This window comes from Nerophis lumbriciformis, linkage group LG35, assembly GCF_033978685.3.
Source record: "Nerophis lumbriciformis linkage group LG35, RoL_Nlum_v2.1, whole genome shotgun sequence".
Classification (NCBI taxonomy): Eukaryota; Metazoa; Chordata; class Actinopteri; order Syngnathiformes; family Syngnathidae; genus Nerophis; species Nerophis lumbriciformis.
The window spans coordinates 3,196,831-3,223,890 of NC_084582.2; the positions used below are offsets into that span (position 1 = coordinate 3,196,831).

The 27,060-nt window shown below is 43.3% G+C and overlaps 1 protein-coding gene across 1 annotated transcript in view; it reads left to right on the forward strand.

The window, feature by feature from the left end:
• Positions 1-26,609, forward strand: part of kctd12b (potassium channel tetramerisation domain containing 12b) — a 60,680-nt gene extending 34,071 nt beyond the window's left edge. The window contains exon 2 of the mRNA XM_061927658.2: positions 25,756-26,609. Within this exon, the coding sequence (XP_061783642.1) occupies positions 25,756-26,345 (590 nt within the window). The 3' untranslated portion in view covers positions 26,346-26,609. The remainder of the gene's footprint in view (positions 1-25,755) is intronic.
• Positions 26,610-27,060: the final 451 nt, after the last annotated feature.

A 27,060-nucleotide genomic window follows, 5' to 3' on the forward strand; every position in this document is an offset into this window, starting at 1 on the left:
TTCTCCAGATTCTCTGAACCCTTTGATGATATTACGGACCGTAGACGGTGAAATCCCTAAATTCCTTGCAATAGCTGGTTGAGAAAGTTTTTTTCTTAAACTGTTCAACAATTTGCTCACGCATTTGTTGACAAAGTGGTGACCCTCGCCCCATCCTTGTTTGTGAATGACTGAGCATTTCATGGAATATACTTTTATACCCAATCATGGCACCCACCTGTTCCCAATTTGCCTGTTCACCTGTGGGATGTTCCAAATAAGTGTTTGATGAGCATTCCTCAACTTTATCAGTATTTATTGCCACCTTTCCCAACTTCTTTGTCACGTGTTACTGGCATCAAAATTCTAAAGTTAATGATTATTTGCAAAAAAAAAAAAAAATGTTTATCAGTTTGAACATCAAATATGTTGTCTTTGTAGCATATTCAACTGAATATGGGTTGAAAATGATTTGCAAATCATTGTATTTCGTTTATATTTACATCTAACACAATTTCCCAACTCATATGGAAACGGGGTTTGTACAAACCCATTTGAGTTTGCACGTGCGTTGAAAAGCTTCATCAGTTTGTTAATGATGAATGACGTGTTCCGAGGTTCCCCCAATTTGCGCCCCGCTTTGTTTGTGTCATTCATTTTCTCGACATTACGTCGATTGACAGCTGTGTAATTGCTCCGAGACTCGCAAGTACACACCAGTCCTTGATGCGCGGATCGTGCTTGCATCTCGGTGTGTAAATCCGGTCTGAAGAATGTAGTGTCACAGTGTCTAATTACACCCCCGCGTGTTGGTAATCAAAGCCTCTGAATGAGAAGGGGCGGCGAGGCCGACAAACAGATGTTAGATATGTGAGCTGAAGGCTTGGGGAAAGAGATGTAAAGCGTTTTTAGAAGCGTACATTACAGATAAAAGGCCCCCCATTACTCATAGGAACGTAAATATGCACTCCCTCCGTCACACCACAGCGACGTTACCATGGAGATGATATCGTCCTTGTGTTCGTCAGGTCATCACGCCCGTCGCTGGGATTGTTTTACGGTGCGAATTCCGGTCGCCTTCATGTCACCTTCTAGTTTTAGAGTCCGGCCCGTTTGAGCGTTGGAGGAAAACGAGCATGTTACTTGTAAAATATGTCACATGAATGTGAATATAGTCCCGTGACTGACATTTCGAGGGCCCACGCTAAAAGAGGACACTCCTCCACTGAGCATTGTGTTGTGAAAGCATCCATAAAACCACACAACGTGATGTTCATCCTTTTCAGCAAGCGCACACTTGAGTGCTTTTTAGTAATTACCAGTCGTCTTCATAAAAGGGACGTGAGTGTGTGTGTGTGTGTGTGTGTGTGTGTGTGTGTGTGTGTGTGTGTGTGTGAGAGTTATTTTCTTAACATTTCAAGAGCATTTCTATATGTAAGCCCACTTTCCGCACCGATAACCCGGACTCGGTCCACTTGCCGCCTGTGCAAGAAACTTTGTCAGACACTCTTTGCAATATTCAATCAGTTCTATTTACAAACCCCGTTTCCATATGAGTTGGGAAATTGTGTTAGATGTAGAGATGCGCGGATAGGCAATTATTTCATCCGCAACCGCATCAGAAAGTCGTCAACCATCCGCAATCCACCCGATCTAACGTTTGATCAGAACCGCATCCGCCCGCACCCGCCCGTTGTTATATATCTAATATAGACGATGCAAAGCATTAGTGAGGTTATAAAGCTTTTGCCTGTTAAAGAAAGGAGACTGATCCAATGCAGCACAGACATTCGCGTGCCACGCTGTCACGACCCAGACGCACACCAGTGCGCAATCATAAGGGAGCCGCGCTGAGCGCACCTCCAAGCGCGTCTCGCTGCCGGCGACGGCCGGGTATGGTCCCGACGCTCCAGCGCCATCCATTTTCAGGGCTAGTTGATTCGGCAGGTGGGTTGTTACACACTCCTTAGCGGGTTCCGACGTCCATGGCCACCGTCCTGCTGTCTATATCAACCAGGATGAGCCCCACCCCTTTCGTGAGCGCACTGCGCGCGGAGTGACCCCTGTTACGCGCCCCCGGCAACAGGGGTGGCGGGCAGGTAAGCTGCGCGGGCGGAGCGCGCGGAGTGACCCCTGTTACGAGCCCCCGGCCACGGGGGTGGCGGGCAGGTAAGCTGCTTACCTGCTGCGCGTGACTCCGGCCGCGGCGAAGGCGGACGAGGCGGGGTGTCGGTGCGGTGGGCGCGGTGGTGACCCTGGACGTGCGTCGGGCCCTTCTCGCGGATCGCCTCAGCTACGGCTCCCGGTGGGGCCCTCTCGGGGGAAGGGGCCTCGGTCCCGGACCCCGGCGAGGCGTCCCTTCTCCGCTCCGTAAAAGTGTCCATCTCTTTTTTTTTTCTTCTTCTGTTGTGGCATATGCTGCAAGTGCCTGCTCGTTTTTTGTATGTGGGTAACAACATTTAACTATGTATATATATTTCCCAATTGGTTTAACTGCCACCCGCCTGAATCTATTTAAAATCTTTTTTTTTTTTATTTCAACCGCCCGACCCGACCCGACCCGCGGATAAAATCTAATTTTTTTAAATTTCATCCGCCCGATCCGTGGATAATCCGCGGACTCCGCGGTTGTGCCCGCAAACCGCGCATCTCTAGTTAGATGTAAATATAAACGGAATACAATGATTTGCAAATCCTTTTCAACCCATATTCAGTTGAATATGCTACAAAGACAACATATTTGATGTTCAAACTGATAAACTTTTTTTTTTTTTTGCAAATAATCATTAACTTTAGAATTTTGATGCCAGCAACACGTGACAAAGAAGTTGGGAAAGGTGGCAATAAATACTGATAAAGTTGAGGAATGCTCATCAAACACTTATTTGGAACATCCCACAGGTGAACAGGCAAACTGGGAACAGGTGGGTGCCATGATTGGGTATAAAAGTAGATTCCATGAAATGCTCAGTCATTCACAAACAAGGATGGGGCGAGGGTCACCACTTTGTCAACAAATGCATGAGCAAATTGTTGAACGGTTTAAGAAAAACATTTCTCAACCAGCTATTGCAAGGAATTTAGGGATTTCACCATCAATGGTCCGTAATATCATCAAAGAGTTCAGAGAATCTGGAGAAATCACTGCACGTAAGCAGCTAAGCCCGTGACCTTCGATCCCTCAGGCTGTACTGCATCAACAAGCGACATCGGTGTGTAAAGGATATCACCACATTGGCTCAGGAACACTTCAGAAACCCACTGTCAGTAACTACAGTTGGTCGCTACATCTGTAAGTGCAAGTTAAAACTCTCCTATGCAAGGCGTAAACCGTTTATCAACAACACCCAGAAACGCCGTCGGCTTCGCTGGGCCTGAGCTCATCTAAGATGGACTGATACAAAGTGGAAAAGTGTTCTGTGGTCTGACGAGTCCACATTTCAAATGGTTTTTGGAAACTGTGGACGTCGTGTCCTCCGGACCAAAGAGGAAAAGAACCATCCGGATTGTTCTAGGCGCAAAGTTGAAAAGCCAGCATCCGTGATGGTATGGGGGTGTATTAGTGCCCAAGAAATGGGTAATTTACACGTCTGTGAAGGCACCATTAATGCTGAAAGGTACATACAGGTTTTGGAGCAACATATGTTGCCATCCAAGCAACGTTACCATGGACGCCCCTGCTTATTTCAGCAAGACAATGCCAAGCCACGTGTTTCATCATAGTAAAAGAGTGCGGGTACTAGACTGGCCTGCCTGTAGTCCAGACCTGTCTCCCATTGAAAATGTGGCGCATTATGAAGCCTAAAATAGCACAACGGAGACCCCCGGACTGTTGAACAACTTAAGCTGTACATCAAGCAAGAATGGGAAAGAATTCCACCTGAGAAGCTTCAAAAATGTGTCTCCTCAGTTCCCAAACGTTTACTGAGTGTTGTTGAAAGGAAAGGCCATGTAACACAGTGGTGAACATGCCCATTCCCAACTACTTTGGCACGTGTTGCAGCCAAGAAATTCTAAGTTAAGTATTATTTGCAAAAAAAAAATAAAGTTTATGAGTTTGAACATCAAATATGTTGTCTTTGTAGTGCACTCAATTGAATATGGGTTGAAAAGGATTTGCAAATCATTGTAATCCGTTTATATTTACATTTAACACAATTTCCCAACTCATATGGAAACGGGGTTTGTATTTGCATCAACACAAAGACATATCCCTACAAACACCCGATGGGTTGTTGTCGACACATGTCGCCGACAATCGCTGAACGGCGTGCGGGCGAGAACCTCGATGGTCTGATTCTGTCAGCTCTCATGGTGAGTTGGGGGAAGCTGTCGTCAGCAGAAGCTGTTGTCAGTCTCTTTATTGATGACTTCATAAGTCTGGTCTCAGCATAGTGCTAACCGGTGATTTGATCAAATGGATCGGTGACTCAGCAAAGTCCATGACAACCAGTGTATAGAAGAACAAAACGTTATTGCCTTGTTTCTTAAATTGTAGGTCAAACTAAAAGTTAGTGAAAGGTCAATCTGGCTCGCCGGACAGTCCCAAATAATTATTTTAGATCTTTAAGATGGAAAGTGTAGCTGCCATTATGATGTGTTCAAATGACCGTACGTCTTGAACTATACAAAGTATTTCAATGACGCTTTTGCATAATGTAGTAGTTACTATGGTAATCTATGGTGTCCTGGGCATGACGTTAAAGTGCATCCGGCAGTGGAGGCTCCTCTATGGGGTCTTGGGGCACTAGGAGGTTAACCCCTTTACTACTGGTACCCCAGGTGGCCCTTGGCAAAGGCCTAGTACCTGACTGCCCCCTAGCCAGGGATACGGTGAAAACCTCAACGGCGGAGCAGGCGGAAGACGGTAGTTTTTAAGAACTACCACAATGGCTGCGATGGCGGAAGAAGGCTGCAGCAGAAAAGGGTCCCCCAGTCGTCTTGGACTCCATGCCACTGGACCCTGACCCGATTCTGTCAAGGATCGGGTGGTGACTGTCTGTGCACCAGTCTCCCCCACGTAAAACTAAGTCACGCACAGGCATCCTCCATAAAGGGATACACCCCTCCCAGGAGGATCGTCATACTCGTTCGAGTCACCGCCGATGATGATGGTAATCTAAGTCACAGCAGCTGAGACGAGACACCAAGCAGTGTGGGTGAGGAGCGTTTCCACAGAGTGTTTCCAGAGCAGTCAGCCTGAAATGCGGGTGTCAGGGACAGACACGGAAGGAGATTTTTACAAGAAAGTTCTAAAGCTTAGTGATGTATCAGACATATCAGATCGTAGATGTTCTATATGTTATAGTTATTTGAATGACTCTTACCATAATATGTTACGTTAACATACCAGTTGGTTATTTATGCCTCATATAACGTACACTTATTCAGCCTGTTGTTCACTATTCTTTATTTATTAGGGCCCGCATGGCCCATTGCATAAGGACTCCCAAAGGGAGTCCTTATGCAATGGGACATAAGGACCTATTGAATTTGTAAGTCCAACCCTCTGGCTGCCCTTTGTCACCGATTCTGTTCATAACTTTTATGGACAGAATTTCTAGGCGCAGTCAAGGCGTTGAGGGGATCCGGTTTGGTGGCTGCAGGATTAGGTCTCTGCTTTTTGCAGATGATTTGGTCCTGATGGCTTCATCTGGCCAGGATCTTCAGCTCTCACTGGATCGGTTCGCAGCTGAGTGTGAAGCGACTGGGATGAGAATCAGCACCTCCAAGTCCGAGTCCATGGTTCTCGCCCGGAAAAGGGTGGAGTGCCATCTCCGGGTTGGGGAGGAGATCTTGCCCCAAGTGGAAGAGTTCAAGTACCTCGGAGTCTTGTTCACGAGTGAGGGAAGAGTGGATCGTGAGATCGACAGGCGGATCGGTGCGGCGTCTTCAGTAATGCGGACGCTGTATCGATCCGTTGTGGTGAAGAAGGAGCTGAGCCGGAAGGCAAAGCTCTCAATTTACCGGTCGATCTACGTTCCCATCCTCACCTATGGTCATGAGCTTTGGGTTATGACCGAAAGGACAAGATCACGGGTACAAGCGGCCGAAATGAGTTTCCTCCGCCGGGTGGCGGGGCTCTCCCTTAGAGATAGGGTGAGAAGCTCTGTCATCCGGGGGGAGCTCAAAGTAAAGCCGCTGCTCCTCCACATCGAGAGGAGCCAGATGAGGTGGTTCGGGCATCTGGTCAGGATGCCACCCGAGCGCCTCCCTAAGGAGGTGTTTAGGGCATGTCCGACCGGTAGGAGGCCACGAGGAAGACCCAGGACACGTTGGGAAGACTATGTCTCCCGGCTGGCCTGGGAACGCCTCGGGGTCCCCCGGGAGGAGCTGGACGAAGTGGCTGGGGAGAGGGAAGTCTGGGCTTCCCTGCTTAGGCTGCTGCCCCCGCGACCCGACCTCGGATAAGCGGAAGAAGATGGATGGATGGATGGATGAATTTGTAAGGTTTTATTCTTTATTCTTTATTCTTCCGCCGCCACATTAAACTGTAATTTGACCCACTTAACATGCTTCAAAACTCACCATATTTGACCCACACATCAGGACCTGCGAAAATTGCCTTTTTAAAAAAAAAACCGAACCACACAACTCAAAATTGCGCTCTAGCGCCCCCTAGGGGAAAAAAAACTAGACTGCCTGTAACTCCCACTAGGAAGGTTGGAGAGACATGAAACAAAAACCTCTATGTAGGTCTGACTTAGACCTACATTTCATAATACATTGTCGGGCTAAAATCAACAGGAAGTTGGCAATTCCCCCTTCAAGACAAAAAAGTACTAAAAACAGTAACTTTTGCCTCTTTGAGCTGTAATTTGACCCCCTTAACACGCTTCAAAACTCACCAAACTGAACGCACACATCAGGACTGTCAAAAATTGCGATCTTATAAAAAACCTAACCCCAAATCTCAAAATTGCGCTCTAGCGCAATTTTTGAATAAAACGCAGAAAAAACTGCTCCTCGGAAGAAAAAAAATGACAAAACTGCCTGTAACTCCCACTGGGAAGGTCGGAGAGACATGAAACAAAAACCTCTATGTAGGTCTAACTTAGACCTACATTTCATAAATTGACAACTCCCAGCAAAAATCCACAGGAAGTTTGCTATTCCCCCTTCAAAACAACATTTTTGTAAAAACCGGTCACCTTTCTTCAAACATTAAATGGGTTGTACTTGTATAGCGCTTTTCTACCTTCAAGGTACTCAAAGCGCTTTGACACTACTTCCACATTTACCCATTCACACACACATTCACACACTGATGGAGGGAGCTGCCATGCAAGGCGCTAACCAGCACCCATCAGGAGCAAGGGTGAAGTATCTTGCTCAGGACACAACGGACATGACGAGGTTGGTACTAGGTGGGGATTGAACCAGGGACCCTCGGGTTGCGCACGTTATCTCCTCTGAGCGCGTTTGTTGTTTCGGCTTCAATTTTAAATTGCTTTTCAAATGTCTATTCTTGGTGTTGGATTTTATGAAATACATTTCCCCAAAAAGTGCGACTTATATATGTTTTTTTCCTTCTTTATTATGCATTTTCGGCCGGTGCGACTTATACTCCGGAGCAACTTATACTCCGAAAAATACGGTATCCTCAGGTGCATGTTTTTGGCGGAGGGATGAGGCAACGTTCCCTCTAAGGTGCGCGCCTGTGCAATTGCGCAGTGCTCAAGCGTCCTCTGCGCACGGCAAATCTATGCCACGCACAAAATCGAATAAAAAAATAAGCGCATAACAATTTTCGACACACGGACACGGCAGAGAAAACAGTTTTCGTCATCATTGTTCAAATATTGTAACGTCTGTCGAGACGCTTTGAGGACATGAATTCCATCCATCACTTTACTGAGCAAAACTTTTTATTGTCATCATCACCAAAACATTAGTAAAAAAATTTATATCTAGCAAAACTGGTCATTTTCTGCAGTACAAACCAGACCAAAAGCAACTTTGTTATATCAACAGCAGCCGCTCGCTCTTTCTCACTTGCGCCAACACTTGCACATATGGCACTTACCCAGTGATGCGTTTACAGACACACAAAAAGTCGGACAACTCCAACACCACACATAAAGTGTCATTCCAGGTCGTTACACTATGATTTACCAATCAAATGTGTGCTTATTCTAGTGTCATTTATTAGGAATCTTAATTTATAAATATTAATCACGAAATGCTGTTAGTATCCATCCATCCATCCATCTTCATCCGCTTATCCGAGGTCGGGTCGCGGGGGCAGCAGCTTAAGCAGGGAAGCCCAGACTTCCCTCTCCCCAGCCACTTCGTCCAGCTCCTCCCGGGGGATCCCGAGGCGTTCCCAGGCCAGCCGGGAGACATAGTCTTCCCAGCGTGTCCTGGGTCTTCCCCGTGGCCTCCTACCGGTCGGACGTGCCCGAAACACCTTCCTAGGGAGGCGTTCGGGTGGCATCCTGACCAGATGCCCGAACCACCTCATCTGGCTCCTCTCAATGTGGAGGAGCAGCGGCTTTACTTTGAGCTCCCCCCGAATGACAGAGCTTCTCACCCTATCTCTAAGGGAGAGCCCCGCCACTCGGCGGAGGAAACTCATTTCGGCCGCTTGTACCCGTGATCTTGTCCTTTCGGTCATGACCCAAAGCTCATGACCATAGGTGAGGATGGGAACGTAGATCGACCGGTAAATCGAGAGCTTTGCCTTCCGGCTCAGCTCCTTCTTCACCACAACGGATCGATACAGCGTCCGCATTACTGAAGACGCCGCACCGATCCGCCTGTCGATCTCACGATCCACTCTTCCCCCACTCGTGAACAAGACTCCGAGGTACTTGAACTCCTCCACTTGGGGCAAGATCTTCTCCCCAACCCGGAGATGGCACTCCACCCTTTTCCGGGAGAGAACCATGGACTCGGACTTGGAGGTGCTGATTCCCATCCCAGTCGCTTCACACTCGGCTGCGAACCGATCCAGTGAGAGCTGAAGATCTTGGCCGGAGGAAGCCATCAGGACCACATCATCTGCAAATAGCAGTGACCTAATCCTGCAACCACCAAACCAGATCCCCTCAACGCCCTGACTGCGCCTAGAAATTCTGTCCATTAAGGTTATGAACAGAATCGGTGACAAAGGGCAGCCTTGGCGGAGTCCAACCCTCACTGGAAACGTGTCCGACTTACTGCCGGCAATGCGGACCAAGCTCTGACACTGATTATACAGGGAGCGAACTGCCACAATAAGACAGTCCGTTACCCCATACTCTCTGAGCACTCCCCACAGGACTTCCCGGGGTACACGGTCGAATGCCTTCTCCAAGTCCACAAAGCACATGTAGACTGGTTGGGCAAACTCCCATGCACCCTCAAGGACCCTGCTGAGAGTATAGAGCTGGTCCACAGTTCCACGACCAGGGCGAAAACCACACTGTTCCTCCTGAATCCGAGGTTCGACTATCCGGCGTAGCCTCCTCTCCAGTACACCTGAATAGACCTTACCGGGAAGGCTGAGGAGTGTGATCCCACGGTAGTTGGAACACACCCTCCGGTTCCCCTTCTTAAAGAGAGGAACCACCACCCCGGTCTGCCAATCCAGACTGTTAGTGCTGTTAGTATATTAAATAAATACTAATAAAAATATATTTTTTACAAACAGGAAGTTGCAGGAATGTACACATGATCCCCTGCTTACATCTCATTGTGCAACATGTGAATGTTTTAATGGGAACTAAATGCAATGTCTGAAAGGGGTACAAATTATTTCCAAAGCAGGACCTCCACCCAGACAAACAATACAAGTACACAGTTCATGAAAAACAATATTTTGTCAGGTTTGTCACTGACAGTTCAGTTAAGTTTTGGTTTTTCCTGTCTTTGTTTCCTGTCAGCACTCTTATTTTGGTTATTTCCTGATTATCTCCCTGAGTGCTTTGTCCCCTCAGCTGTGGCTGAGTGGCACCTGGCCACACCTGGTGTCAATCAGCCAGCTGCTATTTGAACCTGCCTTCCTCTCCAGTCAGTGCTGGATTATTGTCACTACTACCTGTCATAATACTTGTCGTTGTAGCTCTGTCTACTTTTGTCCACTCTGCTCATGTCATAGTTCCTTCGTGTCACAGTAAGTGTTTTTGTTTCTTGTCGACAGTTAGCCTTTGTGCTATTTTAGTTCATAGCCAAGTTTGTTTTCCGCCTTGTTTGTACCCTTTTGTTTGTTTTTTTGCTATAGTGTTAAATTAAATCATGTTTTCCTGGACAAAGCCTGCCATCTCTGCATCTTGGGGTTCGTCACCAACATACTCTGACATATTTGTTGTTATTGTCATTGTAAGTGGGCCTTAACACTTATATTAGAAAATAATACCATGGAAATGACTGCTGTCATTTGATTATAATAATAAGAGAATGTTGTCTGTCTATCTGTGTTGGCCTTGCAGTGAGGTGGGGACTTGTCCAGGGTGTACCCCGCCTTCCGCCCGAATGCAGCTGAGATAGACTCCAGCACCCCCCGTGACCCCGAAAGGGACACAGGATAGAAAATGGATGGATGGATGGAGATTGAACTTGTTATTTAGTCATGTTTGGGACAGGTGTGCTGCTGGTGTAGCCACAGTGTGCACGTCTGATGTTGCTCACACTCAGGGAGTTTTTTGCGTTTGCTCACACACATGAAAAATTAGAGGGAACATTGCCCGGGGCATACTTGCCAACCCTCCCGGATTTTCCGGGAGACTCCCGAAATTCAGCGCCTCTCCCGAAAACCTCCCGGGACAAATTTTCTCCCGAAAATCTCCCGAAATTCAGGCGGAGCTGGAGGCCACGCCCCCTCCAGCTCCATGCGGAACTGAGTGACGTGTTGACAGCCTGTTCACAACATTGCCGTAAACAGCAATGTTGTGACACTTTTAAACAGGACAACATTGCCATCTACTGTACATGCATATGTGACCCACCCATAATGTGTCACATTTTTGTGTTGATTTATTTATTTTATTTTATGGTTTGAATTCGTTTTTGGAGCTGTCATTCCACATTTATCAGTATTCACATTGGTCAGTAGGGGGCAGTAGGGCGTTTCTTCCCAATTGAATGCTATCACCTGCAGACCGGAAGTGTCTTGTCATTCTGATGAGAGCGACCAGTCTGTGAACAATTGAAACGTCCTGTGTGCTTTTTCCTCCTGTATAACAGGTTAGTTTTGGTGAATCAACTCACTGAATAATATCCATGTGATCTTTATAAGTTTAAGTACACATTCTGATGGTGGAGCCTAACTCTAAAGTGTTTCTGAGTTGTAGTTTGTATTTGTGAATGAATCCAGTGCACAGCTGCAGTAATCAATACAAAAAGGCGACGTGAGTGCGCAATGTTTATATAGGAACTTCTGATCCTAATTCAGACTCCCAAATTAGAGCTCCCGTGTTCTTATTGATTTTATAATGTATATTTGTATAATGTGTGTGTTCTGAAATAGTGACAGAGAATAGAACAAGGATGGCCAATTCAACCCTTAACTCAACAATAAGTAGATGAGTGTTATGTGTGTGTATATGTGTAAATAAATGAACACTGAAATTCAAGTATTTCTTTATATATATATATATATATATATATATATATATATATATATATATATATATATATATATTTGACCAAGCAACCCCCCCGTACCAAAAAGCCCTTGATGAAAGCGGATACAATTTCACCCTCACCTATGAACCCACGCCAGGAAACCAGCCAAAAAAGAACTGAAAACGAAACGACATCATCTGGTACAACCCCCCATACAGCAAAAACGTCTCAACTAACATTGGACACAAATTCCTCAATCTGATTGACAAACACTTTCCCAAAGACAACACCCTAAGAAAAGTATTCAACAAGAACACCATTAAATTGAGCTACAGCTGCATGAACAATATACGACAAATCATCTCAAACCACAACAAAACAATTGCAAATGAGCCGTCGGCCCCCAGACAGAGCGACTCCAAAACCAACAAAGGCTGTAACTGTCGAAAGAAACCTGATTGCCCTCTCAACGGGGGGTGCTTACAAACATCAGTTGTCTACCAATCTAAGGTAATACGCAAGGACATTAACACATCCGACACATATGTAGGATTAACCGAGGGAGAATTCAAAACCAGATGGAACAATCACAAGGCTTCTTTCAGGAACAAAAACCTGCGGAATACCACAGAACTCAGCAAACACATTTGGGACCTCAAAGACAATAATGTTGAATATTCAATAACATGGCAAATTCTTACATCCAGCACACCTTACAATAGTGGTAATAAAAGATGCAACCTATGCTTGAAAGAGAAACTGTTTATTATTTACCGTCCAGACCTGTCATCCCTCAACAAGCGCAGCGAAATTGTAACAGCATGCCGCCATAGACGGAAACACCTCCTAGGTAACACATGAGCCAATCACCACGCCCCTACGCCAGCCTGTACCCACCCACTCTGTGCCCTATATAAACCATGGTATGCGAATGCTCCCATTAAAATCTCCTGATGATTGAGGGTACCCCCCCTCATGAAACAGGCCTGTAGAGATGAAATAGTCTTGTGATTTTTTTTTCCCACACATACATATATTGCGCTCTACTACGGTATCGAGCACTATTTTTTGGATAACCTTATTAAGACATATATATATATATATATATATATATATATATATATATATATATATATATATATATATATATATATATATATATATATATATATGTAATAAAAAAAATAAAAAAATATAGCTAGAATTCACTGAAAGTCAAGTATTTCTTATATATATATATATATATATATATATATATATATATATATATATATATATATATATTAACCACGCCCCCAACCACGCCCCCGCCCCACCTCCCGAAATCGGAGGTCTCAAGGTTGGCAAGTATGGCCCGGGGAGAACATGCAAACTCCACACAGAAAGATCCCGATCCCGGGATTGAACCCAGGACTACTCAGGGCCTTCGTATTGTGAGGCGCGTGCACTGCGTTGCCGAATAAACAACATAATTACAATAATAAACCTCTAATGAACTCCTTACCCTTGAATAAATGAACACCCCGGGTTTCGAATCTCCAGGAAGGGTGACCAACACGCCGAGGACGCTCAGTGACATGGAAGAGCTCGGTGACACATTAGAGCCGCTAATAGCGGTAATGATGGCGACGGAGTCATGGGTGACGCTGAACAGATGGGGGAGCGAGCCAGACAGGACGTGTGAGAAGTACTTTGCCGTTTGCATGCACATCCCTAGGGGAAGAGGCCTCGGGAGGAGGGGGAGTTGAGTGCTCTTTTTCGCTCCTCTCCTCCGCAAGGCTTAGTGGTGGAGGAAATCATGGAGCCCCCCCCCCCCCCCCCCCCCCCAGTGGATTATTCCTCCGACACTGCTAAGCCCCCGTACTCCCACGGACAGGCATCCTCAAACACATGTATTCATTACAGCAGATTTGGAAGGCGCCGAGCACGCGGAGACAGCGGGTGGGGGACATGTTCCTGCCAACTCCTGCCTCCCCCAACATCCTCGTCCTTTCTTCCCGTCTTTATCCGTCCCACTTTCAGATGCCCGCGCATGCTTGCAGTATAAAGGCACGCATCGCTCACATGCAAACATGCTCACGCATAAATGCACAACACGTTAGGTAACACTGACTGGACCGCACTCCAGCACTCTCTGTGCAGACAATTAGTGTATTTCTTTTCACACACAAGCATGTGTGTGTGTGTGTGTGTGTGTGTGTGACATCCTGCACCTGCCTCTTCTATGCATGGCTCGCAGGCTTTGGAGGTTTATGTGTTTATTTTCATATACTGTACCTTCCCACCCACAGCTCGCACCTGTGATTTAATATGGTGTGACTGAAGGCTGGGTGCATGCATGCAGCGCTGTCGTTATCATTCAGCACGCTGCAGACCTTGGACCCACTATATACAGTCCATGTACAGTATGTGGACACACTGTACTGTCTGCACAATCTAATGACATGCGGCACTGGAACGTAATGAGAAATTCTGCCTGTACGGAAAATACAATAAAGCTCTCACACCGAGGTGCGTTTTTAATGTTCTTATGTATCAACAGAGGTTCAAAATGGCTCTCCTGATTGTGAGGCAGGCGTACTAACGGCTAAACTACAAACCCCGTTTCCATATGAGTTGGGAAATTGTGCTAGATGTAAATATAAACGGAATACAATGATTTGCGAATCATTTTCAACCCATATTCAGTTGAATATGCTACAAAGACAACATATTTGATGTTCAAATTTTTTTGCAAATAATCATTAACTTTATCAATCAATCAATCAATCTTTATTTATATAGCCCTAAATCACAAGTGTCTCAAAGGGCTGCACAAGCCACAACGACATCCTCGGTACAAAGCCCACATACGGGCAAGGAAAAACTCACCCCAGTGGGACGTCGATGTGAATGACTATGAGAAACCTTGGAGAGGACCGCATATGTGGGTAACCCCCCCCCTCTAGGGGAGACCGAAAGCAATGGATGTCGAGTGGGTCTGACATAATATTGTGAGAGTCCAGTCCATAGTGGATCCAACATAATAGTAAGAGTCCAGTCCATAGTGGGGCCAGCAGGACACCATCCCGAGCGGAGACGGGTCAGCAGCGCAGAGATGTTCCCAGCCGATGCACAGGCGAGCGGTCCACCCCGGGTCCCGACTCTGGACAGCCAGCACTTCATCCACGGCCACCGGACCTGTGCCCCCCCCTCAAGGAAAAGGGGAGCAGAGGAGAAAAGAAAAGAAACGGCAGATCAACTGGTCTAACAGGGGGGCTATTTAAAGGCTAGAGTATACAAATGAGTTTTAAGATGGGACTTAAATGCTTCTACTGAGGTAGCATCTCTAATTGTTACCGGGAGGGCATTCCATTTTACCGGAGCCCGAATAGAAAACGCTCTATAGCCCGCAGACTTTTTTTGGGCTCTGGGAATCACTAATAAGCCGGAGTTCTTTGAACGCAGATTTCTTGCCGGGACATATGGTACAATGCAATCGACGAGATAGGACGGAGCTAGACCGTGTAGTATTTTATACGTAAGTAGTAAAACCTTAAAGTCACATCTTAAGTGCACAGGAAGCCAGTGCAGGTGAGCCAGTATAGGCGTAATATGATCAAACTTTCTTGTTCTTGTCAAAAGTCTAGCAGCCGCATTTTGTACCAACTGTAATCTTTTAATGCTAGACATAGGGAGACCCGAAAATAATACGTTACAGTAGTCGAGACGAGACGTAACGAACGCATGAACTTTAGAATTTGATGCCAGCAACACGTGACAAAGAAGTTGGGAAAGGTGGCAATAAATACTGATAAAGTTGAGGAATGCTCATCAAACACTTATTTGGAACATCCCACAGGTGTGCAGGCTAATTGGGAACAGGTGTGTGCCATGATTGGGTATAAAAGTAGATTCCATGAAATGCTCAGTCATTCACAAACAAGGACGGGGCGAGGGTCACCACTTCGTCAACAAATGCGTGAGCAAATTGTTGAACAGTTTAAGAAAAACCTTTCTCAACCAGCTATTGCAAGGAATTTAGGGATTTCACCGTCTACGGTCCGTAATATCATCAAAAGGTTCAGATAATCTGGAGAAATCACTGCACATAAGCAGCTAAGCCCGTGACATTCGATCCCTCGGGCTGTACTGCATCAACAAGCGACATCAGTGTGTAAAGGATATCACCACATGGGCTCAGGAACACTTCAGAAACCCACTGTCAGTAACTACAGTTGGTCGCTACATCTGTAAGTGCAAGTTAAAACTCTCCTACGCTAGGCGAAAACCGTTTATCAACAACACCCAGAAACGCCGTCGGCTTCGCTGGGCCTGAGCTCATCTAAGATGTACTGATGCAAAGTGGAAAAGAGTTCTGTGGTCTGACGAGTCCACATTTCAAATTGTTTTTGGAAACTGTGGACGTCGTGTCCTCCGGACCAAAGAGGAAAAGAACCATCCGGATTGTTATAGGCGCAACGTTGAAAAGCCAGCATGTGTGATGGTATGGGGGTGTATTAGTGCCCAAGGCATGGGTAACTTACACATCTTAATTAATGCTGAAAGGTACATACAGGTTTTGGAGCAACATATGTTGCCATCCAAGCAACGTTACCATGGACGCCCCTGCTTATTTCAGCAAGACAATGCCAAGTCACGTGTTACATCAACGTGGCTTCATAGTAAAAGAGTGCGGGTACTAGACTGGCCTGCCTGTAGTCCAGACCTGTCTCTCATTGAAAATGTGTGGCGCATTATGAAGCCTAAAATAGCACAACGGAGACCCCCGGACTGTTGAACAACTTAAGCTGTACATCAAGCAAGAATGGGAAAGAATTCCACCTGAGAAGCTTCAAAAATGTGTCTCCTCAGTTCCCAAACGTTTACTGAGTGTTGTTAAAAGGAAAGGCCATGTAACACAGTGGTGAACATGCCCTTTCCCAACTACTTTGGCACGTGTTGCAGCCATGAAATTCTAAGTTAATTATTATTTGCAAAAAAAAAAATAAAGTTTTTGAGTTTGAACATCAAATATCTTGTCTTTGTAGTGCATTCAATTGAATATGGGTTGAAAATGATTTGCAAATCATTGTATTCCGTTTATATTTACATCCAACACAATTTCCCAACTCATATGGAAACGGGGTTTGTAGATTACAGTGTAAAGATGACTAAATGGTGTTATTTCATGCCTAAAGGGCTCTAATGAAGTTCGAAAGCGCATTTAGAAGGTCGTAAAAAGATATTTTTATGCTGTCACTATAGAAATATTTGATTTACAACTAATGATTCCTACTTTGCGGAAATGTATTTATCACGGTCATGACCAGAACCAATTAACAGCATTGACTGAGGGACGGCTGTATTCGTGTTTAAAAAAAAAGTTAGATCTTTCCTTTTTCTAATTTATATTATTAAATGTACAGACACTACATGTGCTTTTACTGACATCTAGTGTCTACTTTAAAGTCAGTGTGGTATAAAACGAGTAAAACATCAATACAGTGTTTGTTTTGCAATTTCAGTGTAAATCCTGTGCTTTTTGTGGTTACAAGGAACACTTAAAACAGCGATAACAAAAAAATCAAGCCTCAAACCGTCGGTCATTAGTGGAAGAAGCTGCTGCTTTCGATGCTTACACAGTTTGACTTTTGCGCCGTTCAACTTTAGAGGTTCGACTGCAATAATACAACAATATTTTCTTCATGATGGAAAACAGACTTTTATCTAGGGATGATGTTTGAAACCGATTCTCGCGGTTATTCGATAAGAAAAGAACCGATTCCATTGACTCAAATCCCTTTTTGAGAACCGGTTCCTGTTATCGAGGCCACTATAGTAAAGAAAAAGAATTGGTTCTTTATTCGAATCCCTGGGAACGAATCCCAAATGGGCAATGTTATGCCCATTTGATTGTAGACTTTTACTGACACCTTGTGGCGATATGAAAATACTACGCCTCAATAGTTTGGGCACTTCCGGGTTGACGATGTTAGTCCAGTTCATGAGACAATTGAGAAGTAGACAAGTTGTGTTAGCTCTTACAAGCCTTGGAAAATATACAGTAAGTCTGTAAGTAAACTGTTTAACTTGTTTATGTAACTCAATATTAAGGTGGAAAGTTTGATACTAAGATGTTTATTGAAAAACGATTTTTGTGCACTGTTTCAATGGATGTTTTGAGGACTTAAAATGGCTGCCAGTCGTATATTTCCACCATTGAAATAGTTTCAACACTCAGAAGTATTTGTTTGATGATAGTACTGTATATTTGTGTGGAGCTAATATTTACATATTGTCATGTCTGTGTAATCATGTTTTGTTTTAAGTCATGTTTTGTCTAGTTTCTGTCTTTTCACTCCCTTGTCTTGTTTGCATGATTACCCATTAGTTTCACCTGTTCCACGTTTGGACTCATTGTGCACTCTTGTTTGTCACCATAGCAACCATTAGTTTTCACCTGTCACGTCACGCACCTGTTTCACGTTTTGAGTCACGCACCTGCTTTCACTAATCATGTCCATAGTATTTAAGTTCATTCATTTTCTGTTGTTCGTCCTGACGACATCCCTGCATTTATGCTCCTGCACGATCTCCACACCCTGATGACCCTTGCTACTCTTTTTTTCATGCCGGTTCCATGCCAAGTAAGTTTTTGTTTATCAAGCCACAGTTAGTGTTTTGTTTAATTGTTCATAGTTTCTGCCAATGTGCAAGTTTTGTGTTTATAGTCTAGTTTTGTACCTCCGCCCCTGTGCGCGTTTTTTGTTTTCCCAAGATGCAAGAGAATTTGGATCGGACATGGCGTGAAGGTGGGTACATGATTTATTTAACACTATAACTACAAAGAAAGGATCAAACAAAAAGCGCGCACAGGGGCGGAGGTACAAAACTAGACTATAAACACAAAACTTGCACATTGGCAGAAACTATGAACAAGTAAACAAAACACTAACTGTGGCTTAATAAACAAACTTACTGTGGCATGGGATCGTGAACAGGGCTTGAAACGCGAGGATAGCAGGGTGAGAAAGGCTATGACTCCAGGACGAACAACAGAAAATGAAAAGCTTAAATAACACAGACATGATTAACAACAGGTGCGTGACTCAAAACAGGTGCGTGACATGACAGGTGAAACTAATGGGTAACTATGGTGACAAGACAAGGGAGTGAAAAGACAGAAACTAGACAAAACATGACTTAAAACAAAACATGATTACACAGACATGACACATATTGTGTATTACATTTCAGTATGTTAATTGAATCACATAGCTTATACATTTGTCATTGTGTGTATTTCAGTTTAAAAAAAAAAAATAGTCCAGTGCAAGACAAAAGTAAAGATAGGAAAAGAAAAAGCAAGATCAACAACAATAAAGAGCCTAAATGGATTAATCTGCTTTGGAACTTTATTAGACGTCTTGGATTTTTTGTTAGCTGTCTGCCTGTGTGTGTAGTGCAGGGGTGCTCACACTTTTTCTGCAGGCGAGCTACTTTTCAATGGATCAAGTCGTGGGGATCTACCTCATTCATATATATCATTTATATTTACTTATTTATGAAATATATGTTTTTGTTAACAAGTTAAAGGTGTTTAATGATAATGCAAGCATGTTTAACACATATAGTTAATATTGTTAATACATTAAAGGTGTTTAATGATAATACAAGTATGTTTAATACATATAGTTAATATTGTTAACAAGTTAAAGGTGTTTAAAGATAATGCAAGCATGTTTAACACATATAGTTAATATTGTTAACAAGTTAAAGGTGGTTAAAAATAATACAAGCATGTTTAACACAAATAGTTAATATTGTTAACAACTTAAAGGTGGTTAAAGATAAAACAAGCATGTTTAACACATATATTTAATATTGTTAACAAGTTAAAGGTGGTTAAAGATAATACAAGCATGTTTAACACATATAGTTAATATTGTTAACAACTTAAAGGTGGTTAAAGATAATGCAAGCATGTTTAACACATATAGTTAATATTGTTAACAAGTTAAAGGTGGTTAAAGATTATACAAGCATGTTTAACACATATAGATTCCTTTCTTTCATGAAGACACGAATATAAGTTGGTGTATTACCTGATTGTGATGACTTGCATTGATTGGAATCAGACAGTGGTGATGATAACGTCCGCAATTTCGAATGGAGGAGAAAAAAAGTCCTCCTTTCTGTCCAATACCACATGAAAGTGGTTGGTTTTTGGCATCTTATTTGTCCAGCTTCCGTACTCCTTTGTATACACTTTACAAGAAATACATTGTCGGCAAACTCCGTAGCTTGCTAGCTTGTGCACGCCAGCTTTCTGAGACTCTTATTTTGGTAGCGCAGGCAGGATGAAGCAGAGCTTTTATTGTGCAACTGTGCAGTCGGTCTTTGGAGTTTTGACGACAGGTACGGCGCCAGAGTCTGTTGAAATAAAGTGTTTCTCGCCTTCCAGTCGGTAATTTTAATGAGCTGGCAGCAGCCAGCGTCATCTCAGAAGACCCCCGGGTGCCGTGAATGTCAATCAAGTGACGAAAGTGACGTCATAGTGAAGATTTATGATCGCTCATTTTTAGGACTATTTTTTTGTGATCGACTGACACACCCTCCGAGATCGACCGGTAGATCGCGATCGACGTAATGAGCACCCCTGGTGTAGTTAGTATGTTCCAATAGCAGCAGAAGTGCACTTTTTGGAGAGCTGTCTTATTTCCAGTTTTGTGCCCAAGGGACTGATTTTATTTAACACTATATTATTATTTATACACCTATAGTCATCACAGAGACAGGTTGTTTTTGTGTTACTGTATATATTTGTTTTTCTGAAAAATCCCACTTAATATACTTTGGGTAACAACAGTCAATATTTTTTTTTTTTTTTTTTAGGGGGGTAACAGTCAATATTTATTTATTTATTTTATTTTAGTTTTTTCTTATAAAATAAAAGTGAGCTTTTGTTAAACCAAATTTTTTTCCATGTACAACAACCTATCTGGATTCGATAAGAGAATCGATAAGGAATCGTTTCGATAGGAGGATTCGATAATGGGCTCGAACTCGATAATTTCTTATCAAACATCATCTCTACTTTTATCTTCATGAAATTGTGCGGGGCTACCTCTTGCTGTTGCACTTAAGAAAATACATGATTGATTTCTTCCCAATAAGCATTTAGATTTGTCTTTATAAGTTAGCGACACATACTGAAATAGTGGAAGGAAGAAAACATGAGAATGGTCGCACAATTACATTGAAGCTACTGTGACAAACACAGCAATCTTTCCTGTTGTGGCTTTGTTGTCGTGTGCAACAGTTACACAACATTGTGGTTACTGAGGTACCTTGGTTTTCATTAGTGATCTATTCTACAAGGACACGAGAAGACAATATCAAACGGAAACTAAAGGTTTGGCTGCGATCCGATACCAAGTAAATAAAGGGCATTAGTAATACAAACCACTTTTTAAAGATAAGTATTGCAGTTTTACATGCAGATAATGATGTAAAATACAACAAATGAACATTCAACTCTTTAACCTTCATTAAAGACTCTTGTTGGCAAACCCTATGGTCCGGAAAATACGGTACCTCTCGAGGAACTTTGAAGAAACTTTCACCCTTTTCGCAATTTGAACAGCTTGAAACTACGCAAGCACAGGGCATTTTCTGAGAGAAAGGCAGAACGCTATGACAACAGACGCTCTCTGGCTCACCACTTCGAACCTCGCAGAGCTAATGAACCGGGCGTGACATCACGTTTACAATGTGAAATTCAGTAAAATTATGCAGCAAGCAGAGGTGGGACCAAGTCATTGTTTTGCAAGTCACAAGTAAGTCTCAAGTCTTTGCCCTCAAGTCCGAGTCAAGTCCCGAGTCAAGACAGGCAAGCCCCGAGTCAAGTCCAAAGTCAAGACTGGAAAGTCTCAAGTCAAGTCCTAAGTCCTGCATTTTGAGTTTCGAGTCCTTTCAAGTCCTTTTAACCACAGACTAATATATTAACACAGATTGTGTATGCTTTTCAAACGCTGTATTTATTTATTAAAACAAGTGCATTTTAAATTGCAGGAAAGAAAATTGTGCTGACATTGCACTTTATAATAGCACTATTAACCAGTCATTTTAAACATTAACTCATTCCTTTACAGAACAAACACATTAAAAAATAAAGTGCAAATGTACTTATTTGTACAAAAGTGTTAACATTGAAAAAACATGACATATACGTGAACATAACAAAAAAGTTGTACTTTTTATATGTCAGGGCCCTATGCTGCATTGCATTTGCAAAAGACCAAATTAGCCAAGAGTCTGTCAGTCATTTGTGCACGATGGGGGCGTAGTATGATGCCACCATGGCTGAAAACTCGCTCCACTGGAGCACTGGAGGCAGGCACTGCCAAGACTCTCATGGCCACTCGGAACAGTGAAGGAAGAGTCTTCATGTTCAATGCCCAGAACAAAAGGGGGGAGAGAGTTGTTTTGGGTTGGTGCACTACTTGTAAGTGTATCTTGTGTTTTTTATGTTGATTTAATTAAAAAAAAAAAAAAAAAAAAAAATTATTTCTTGTGCGGCCCGATACCAATCGATCCACGGACCAATACCGGGCCGCGGTTGGGGACCACTGAGGTAAACAACCAACAGTATGTCAGAAAGCTAGCTAAAACGGTACACATATTCATAATATAGTATACATTTTAACTGACCTTTATTTTACTATTTTTGTCTTTTTTTAGGTGGCTAAAATACGCGGTGCTGCTGACCGCCGTCTAACGTTACGTGTGATATATTGACTAACGTAACCCTGCTTAAAAAAAATCCCTGAACAAAAAGTATGAATAAGGTAGTGAACTGCAACAGATTCCCGTGTTTGCAATAACGTTATAACGTTAGCAGTGAGTTTACAGCCTCACTATTTAACTACACAGCAAATAAAAGTCACGTTACTTAGCCAATAAACGTTATCTTACATTCAAAACTTACCGTTCTTTGTGCAACTTCAAATGCCGGACGAAGTTGGAAGTTGTTGCCTCTCCATCAGTAATTTTCGAACCGCATGTGTTGCATACTGCAAACCGTTTTTTGTTGACCACCTCGTAATTTTTATACCCAAACAAAATTATTTTAGGTATCATTTTTTGTTCACTGGCGTGTGGTTTGGATATGTCTTCTTCGTTGGTTGTCCTGCAATTTGATTGGATGAATGCTGTGTGATGAAAACAAAGTAGATCTAATTTGATTGGCTGTTGTACTGAGAGCACACCAGCTGACACACGCAACGCTGATAGACAAGTACACAATGAAAAATACGGAGCGCTCCCGAATAACTTTTTCATCTTTGGGTTTTGGGGAAAGTAGCAAGTCATGTCAAGTCATGTCAATTCAAAAGGCTCAAGTCCAAGTGAAGTCACAAGTCATTGATGTTAAAGTCTAAGTCGAGTTGCAAGTCTTTTTACATTTTGTCAAGTCGAGTCTAAAGTCATCAAATTCATGACTCGAGTCTGACTCGAGTCCAAGTCATGTGACTCGAGTCCACACCTCTGACAGTTACACAACATTGTGGTTACTGAGGTACCTTGGTTTTCATTAGTGATCTATTCTACAAGGACACGAGAAGACAATATCAAACGGAAACTAAAGGTTTGGCTGCGATCCGATACCAAGTAAATAAAGGGCATTAGTAATACAAACCACTTTTTAAAGATAAGTATTGCAGTTTTACATGCAGATAATGATGTAAAATACAACAAATGAACATTCAACTCTTTAACCTTCATTAAAGACTCTTGTTGGCAAACCCTATGGTCCGGAAAATACGGTACCTCTCGAGGAACTTTGAAGAAACTTTCACCCTTTTCGCAATTTGAACAGCTTGAAACTACGCAAGCACAGGGCATTTTCTGAGAGAAAGGCAGAACGCTATGACAACAGACGCTCTCTGGCTCACCTTTTCGAACCTCGCAGAGCTAATGAACCGGGCGTGACGTCACGTTTACAATGTGAAATTCAGTAAAATTATGCAGCAGCAAGAGATGTACAAATGAAAAATGTCTGCTTCAGCTAGAATGTTTCCCACCATCCCGTTACACAGCTTGTTGAAAAATACAAGTCTCGTCGTCGTATTTCTCCTGGTGGGCTGTTTTCCCTGATAAATTCATCCTACGCTCATAATCAGTCATAATCCACTGGAGTTGTTTTTACTTGTACTGAAATATTGCTTATCTGATTTGCATTGGGGTTTTTTTTTTAATGAGAAACAAAACAATCATAATTGGCACCATATGAGTTTGGAAGGCTAATTAAAAACAGGATTTGGCAGGAAAGACATAAAAAAAAAAAGGGGCTAAAAATCTGCTTTATTTTGGAGCAAGTAGACACTGCCAATTTGTGGAGACAAACGACAGAAAGTAATCATTATTGATATCACTTTGTGATTATTGTGCTTGTGAGGCAATGTAAATACTGCTGCAAAGCACCATAGAGGCTATTCATTAACAGAGGCGGGTAGAGTAGCCAGAAATTGTACTCAAGTAAGAGTACTGTTACATTAGAGATGTATTACTCAAGTAAAAGTAAGGAGTAGTCACCCAAATATTTGCTTGAGTAAAAGTAAAAAGTATGTTGTGGAAAAAACTACTCAAGTACTGAGTAACTGATGAGTAACCTGTTCGTTTAATGATGACGGCAATAAATAATGCACAAAAACATAAAAATAACAATGAGCAAATTCAGAGCCAGGAATATCTCTTAAGCAACTAAAAGAATAATATATATTAAATAATAATACATTAACATAAAAAAAATTAAGGCACATTGAGCCACAATAACTTAACAGCATCATAGGCTCAGTAGGCAGAGATTACAAAGGAAAATAACAAGTTAGCCTTCACGCAAACCATAAACTGATAGGTGTGGGCTGCACCTGGGAACACACTGTGCACTTCTGATTGGTGTTTTTATGCATGCGTGAGTGTGTGTGTGCGACTGTGCATGTGAGTGATATGTCCCTGTCTGATACTTGCCAGCCCTCCCGGATTTTCCGGGAGACTCCCGAAATTCAGCGCCTCTCCCGAAAACCTCCCGGGACAAATTTTCTCCCGAAAATCTCCCGAAATTCAGGCGGAGCTGGAGGCCACGCCACCTCCAGCTCCATGCGGACCTGCGTGACGTGTTGACAGCCTGTTCACACGTCCGCTTTCTCACAATATAAACAGCTAATGATCGAGGGCGAGTTCTTGGTTTCTTATGTGGGTTTATTGTTAGGCAGTTTCATTAACGTCCTCCCAGCGCGGTAACAACACACAACAACAGCAGTCAAGTTTCCGTCTACCGTAAAGCAGTTCGTCTGCCGTAAACAGCAATGTTGTGACACTTTTAAACAGGACAATACTGTTTAAAAGTAACTGTACATGCATATGTGACCCACCCATAATGTGTCACATTTTTGTATTGATTTATTTATTTTATTTTGTGGTTTGAATTCGTTTTTGGAGCTGTCATTCCACATTTATCAGTATTCACATTGGTCAGTAGGGGGCAGTAGGGCGTTTCTTCCCAATTGAATGCTATCACCTGCAGACCGGAAGTGTCTTGTCATTCTGATGAGCGCGACCAGTCTGTGAACAATTGAAACGTCCTGTGTGCTTTTTCCTCCTGTATAACAGGTTAGTTTTGGTGAATCAACTCACTGAATAATATCCATGTGATCTTTATAAGTTTAAGTACACATTCTGATGGTGGAGCCTAACTCTAAAGTGTTTGTGAGTTGTAGTTTGTATTTGTGAATGAATCCAGTGCACAGCTGCAGTAATCAATACAAAATGGCGACGTGAGTACGCAATGTTTATATAGGAACTTCTGATCCTAATTCAGACTCCCAAATTAGAGCTCCCGTCTTCTTATTGATTTTATAATGTATATTTGTATAATGTGTGTGTATATGTGTAAATAAATGAACACTGAAATTCAAGTATTTATTTTATTTATATATATATATATATATATATATATATATATATATATATATATATATATATATATAGCTAGAATTCACTGAAAGTCAAGTATTTCTTATATCTTAACCACGCCCCCAACCACGCCCCCCACCCCACCCCCGACCACGCCCCCGCCCCCACCCCCCGAAATCGGAGGTCTCAAGGTTGGCAAGTATGTATTAATAGCTGAACAAAAATGACTGTTTCCTCTGTGGGCGTGTATTCTAACCTTTGTTCCCCTTTTAGGTGGTTCATCCGTGATTCCCAAGGCCAACACGACCTCTGATTTCCGCATTCTTCCTGAAGTGGCTGCCACTAAACCGGCGTCTCAATGGGCCTCGGTGGATCCAATCAGCAGCATCAGCAGCAGCACCGGGTGTCGAACCCAAAGCCTCCCAGAAAGCAGCAGCCTCGCAACGCCAGACATTCAACCCCCACTACCCCTTGACACCCCTCCTGCTCCACTCACCCCTCCACTTCCCCTTCCTCCCCCGTCGCGTCCCACAGGAAGCCCTGAATTCCCCCTTCCGTCCAAGCCTCTGCCGAGCCACGTACTGCCAGCATCCAACCCTTCCAGTCCTCCATCGACTCTGCCTCCCGACGAGAGTCCCCATCGCCCGACCACCCTCCATTTAAAGACCCTACCCAGACTCACTACCCGAGAGAACGGCATACCTCCTGCCGTTGTGAACGACGAGGAGGAGGAGGAGAGGAAGCTGCTGGAGGAGGATCTCAAGAAATGCATTGATGACTTCAAAAAGATCCGCATGCCCAGGGTGTTTCCGGATCGCAAGAGGCACTGGCAGAATGACTTACTCAAGAAGTACAATGCATAGAATGCTTGGCAAATATGTTTAAGTCCACTTAAGTCTTGCTTGGTGTTTACATCCATTTGTAGTGACTGCCGTCGGCAAGTTGACTTTAACGCTGCAGTCGGAGCATTTGCATGCCGACAGAAATACTTTGACTCTTTGAACTTAGAGCTGAGCTAGTGTGTTAGTTAGCTTGGCAAAATACCCTGCGCGTCAACATCTTTTTTAGTTAGTGATACACTCGTGTGTTCAGCTTTTTGCAATTATTATTAAATATTTTCAAAAGCAGACCACTGATGATGTTGACTGTTGGAATTTTCGTCCGGATGTCTTACATTTCATTAGCTGGTAGCATCACGTGGGGCTCCACACCGGCTATAAGCAGACAAGTGCTGTGTCTACATTTTGCCCAGAACGTAAGGATACAGCAGACATGCATGAGCGTAACTTTTAACCGCTTTTGCATTCACTCACAAGGCAAATGGAGGATAACTATTTTTTAAGGGATAACTTAACCGTTTCTAGGACATGTTTCACCATACTGCCTCAGAAAACACTTGGCTCTCTAAGTACCCCCATAATGACCAACATTAACACATACTTGCCAACCCTCCCGGATTTTCCGGGAGACTCCCGAAATTCAGCGCCTCTCCCGAAAACCTCCCGGGACAAATTTTCTCCCGAAAATCTCCCGAAATTCAGGCGGACTCAGGTCCTCCACAATATAAAAAAAGCGTAC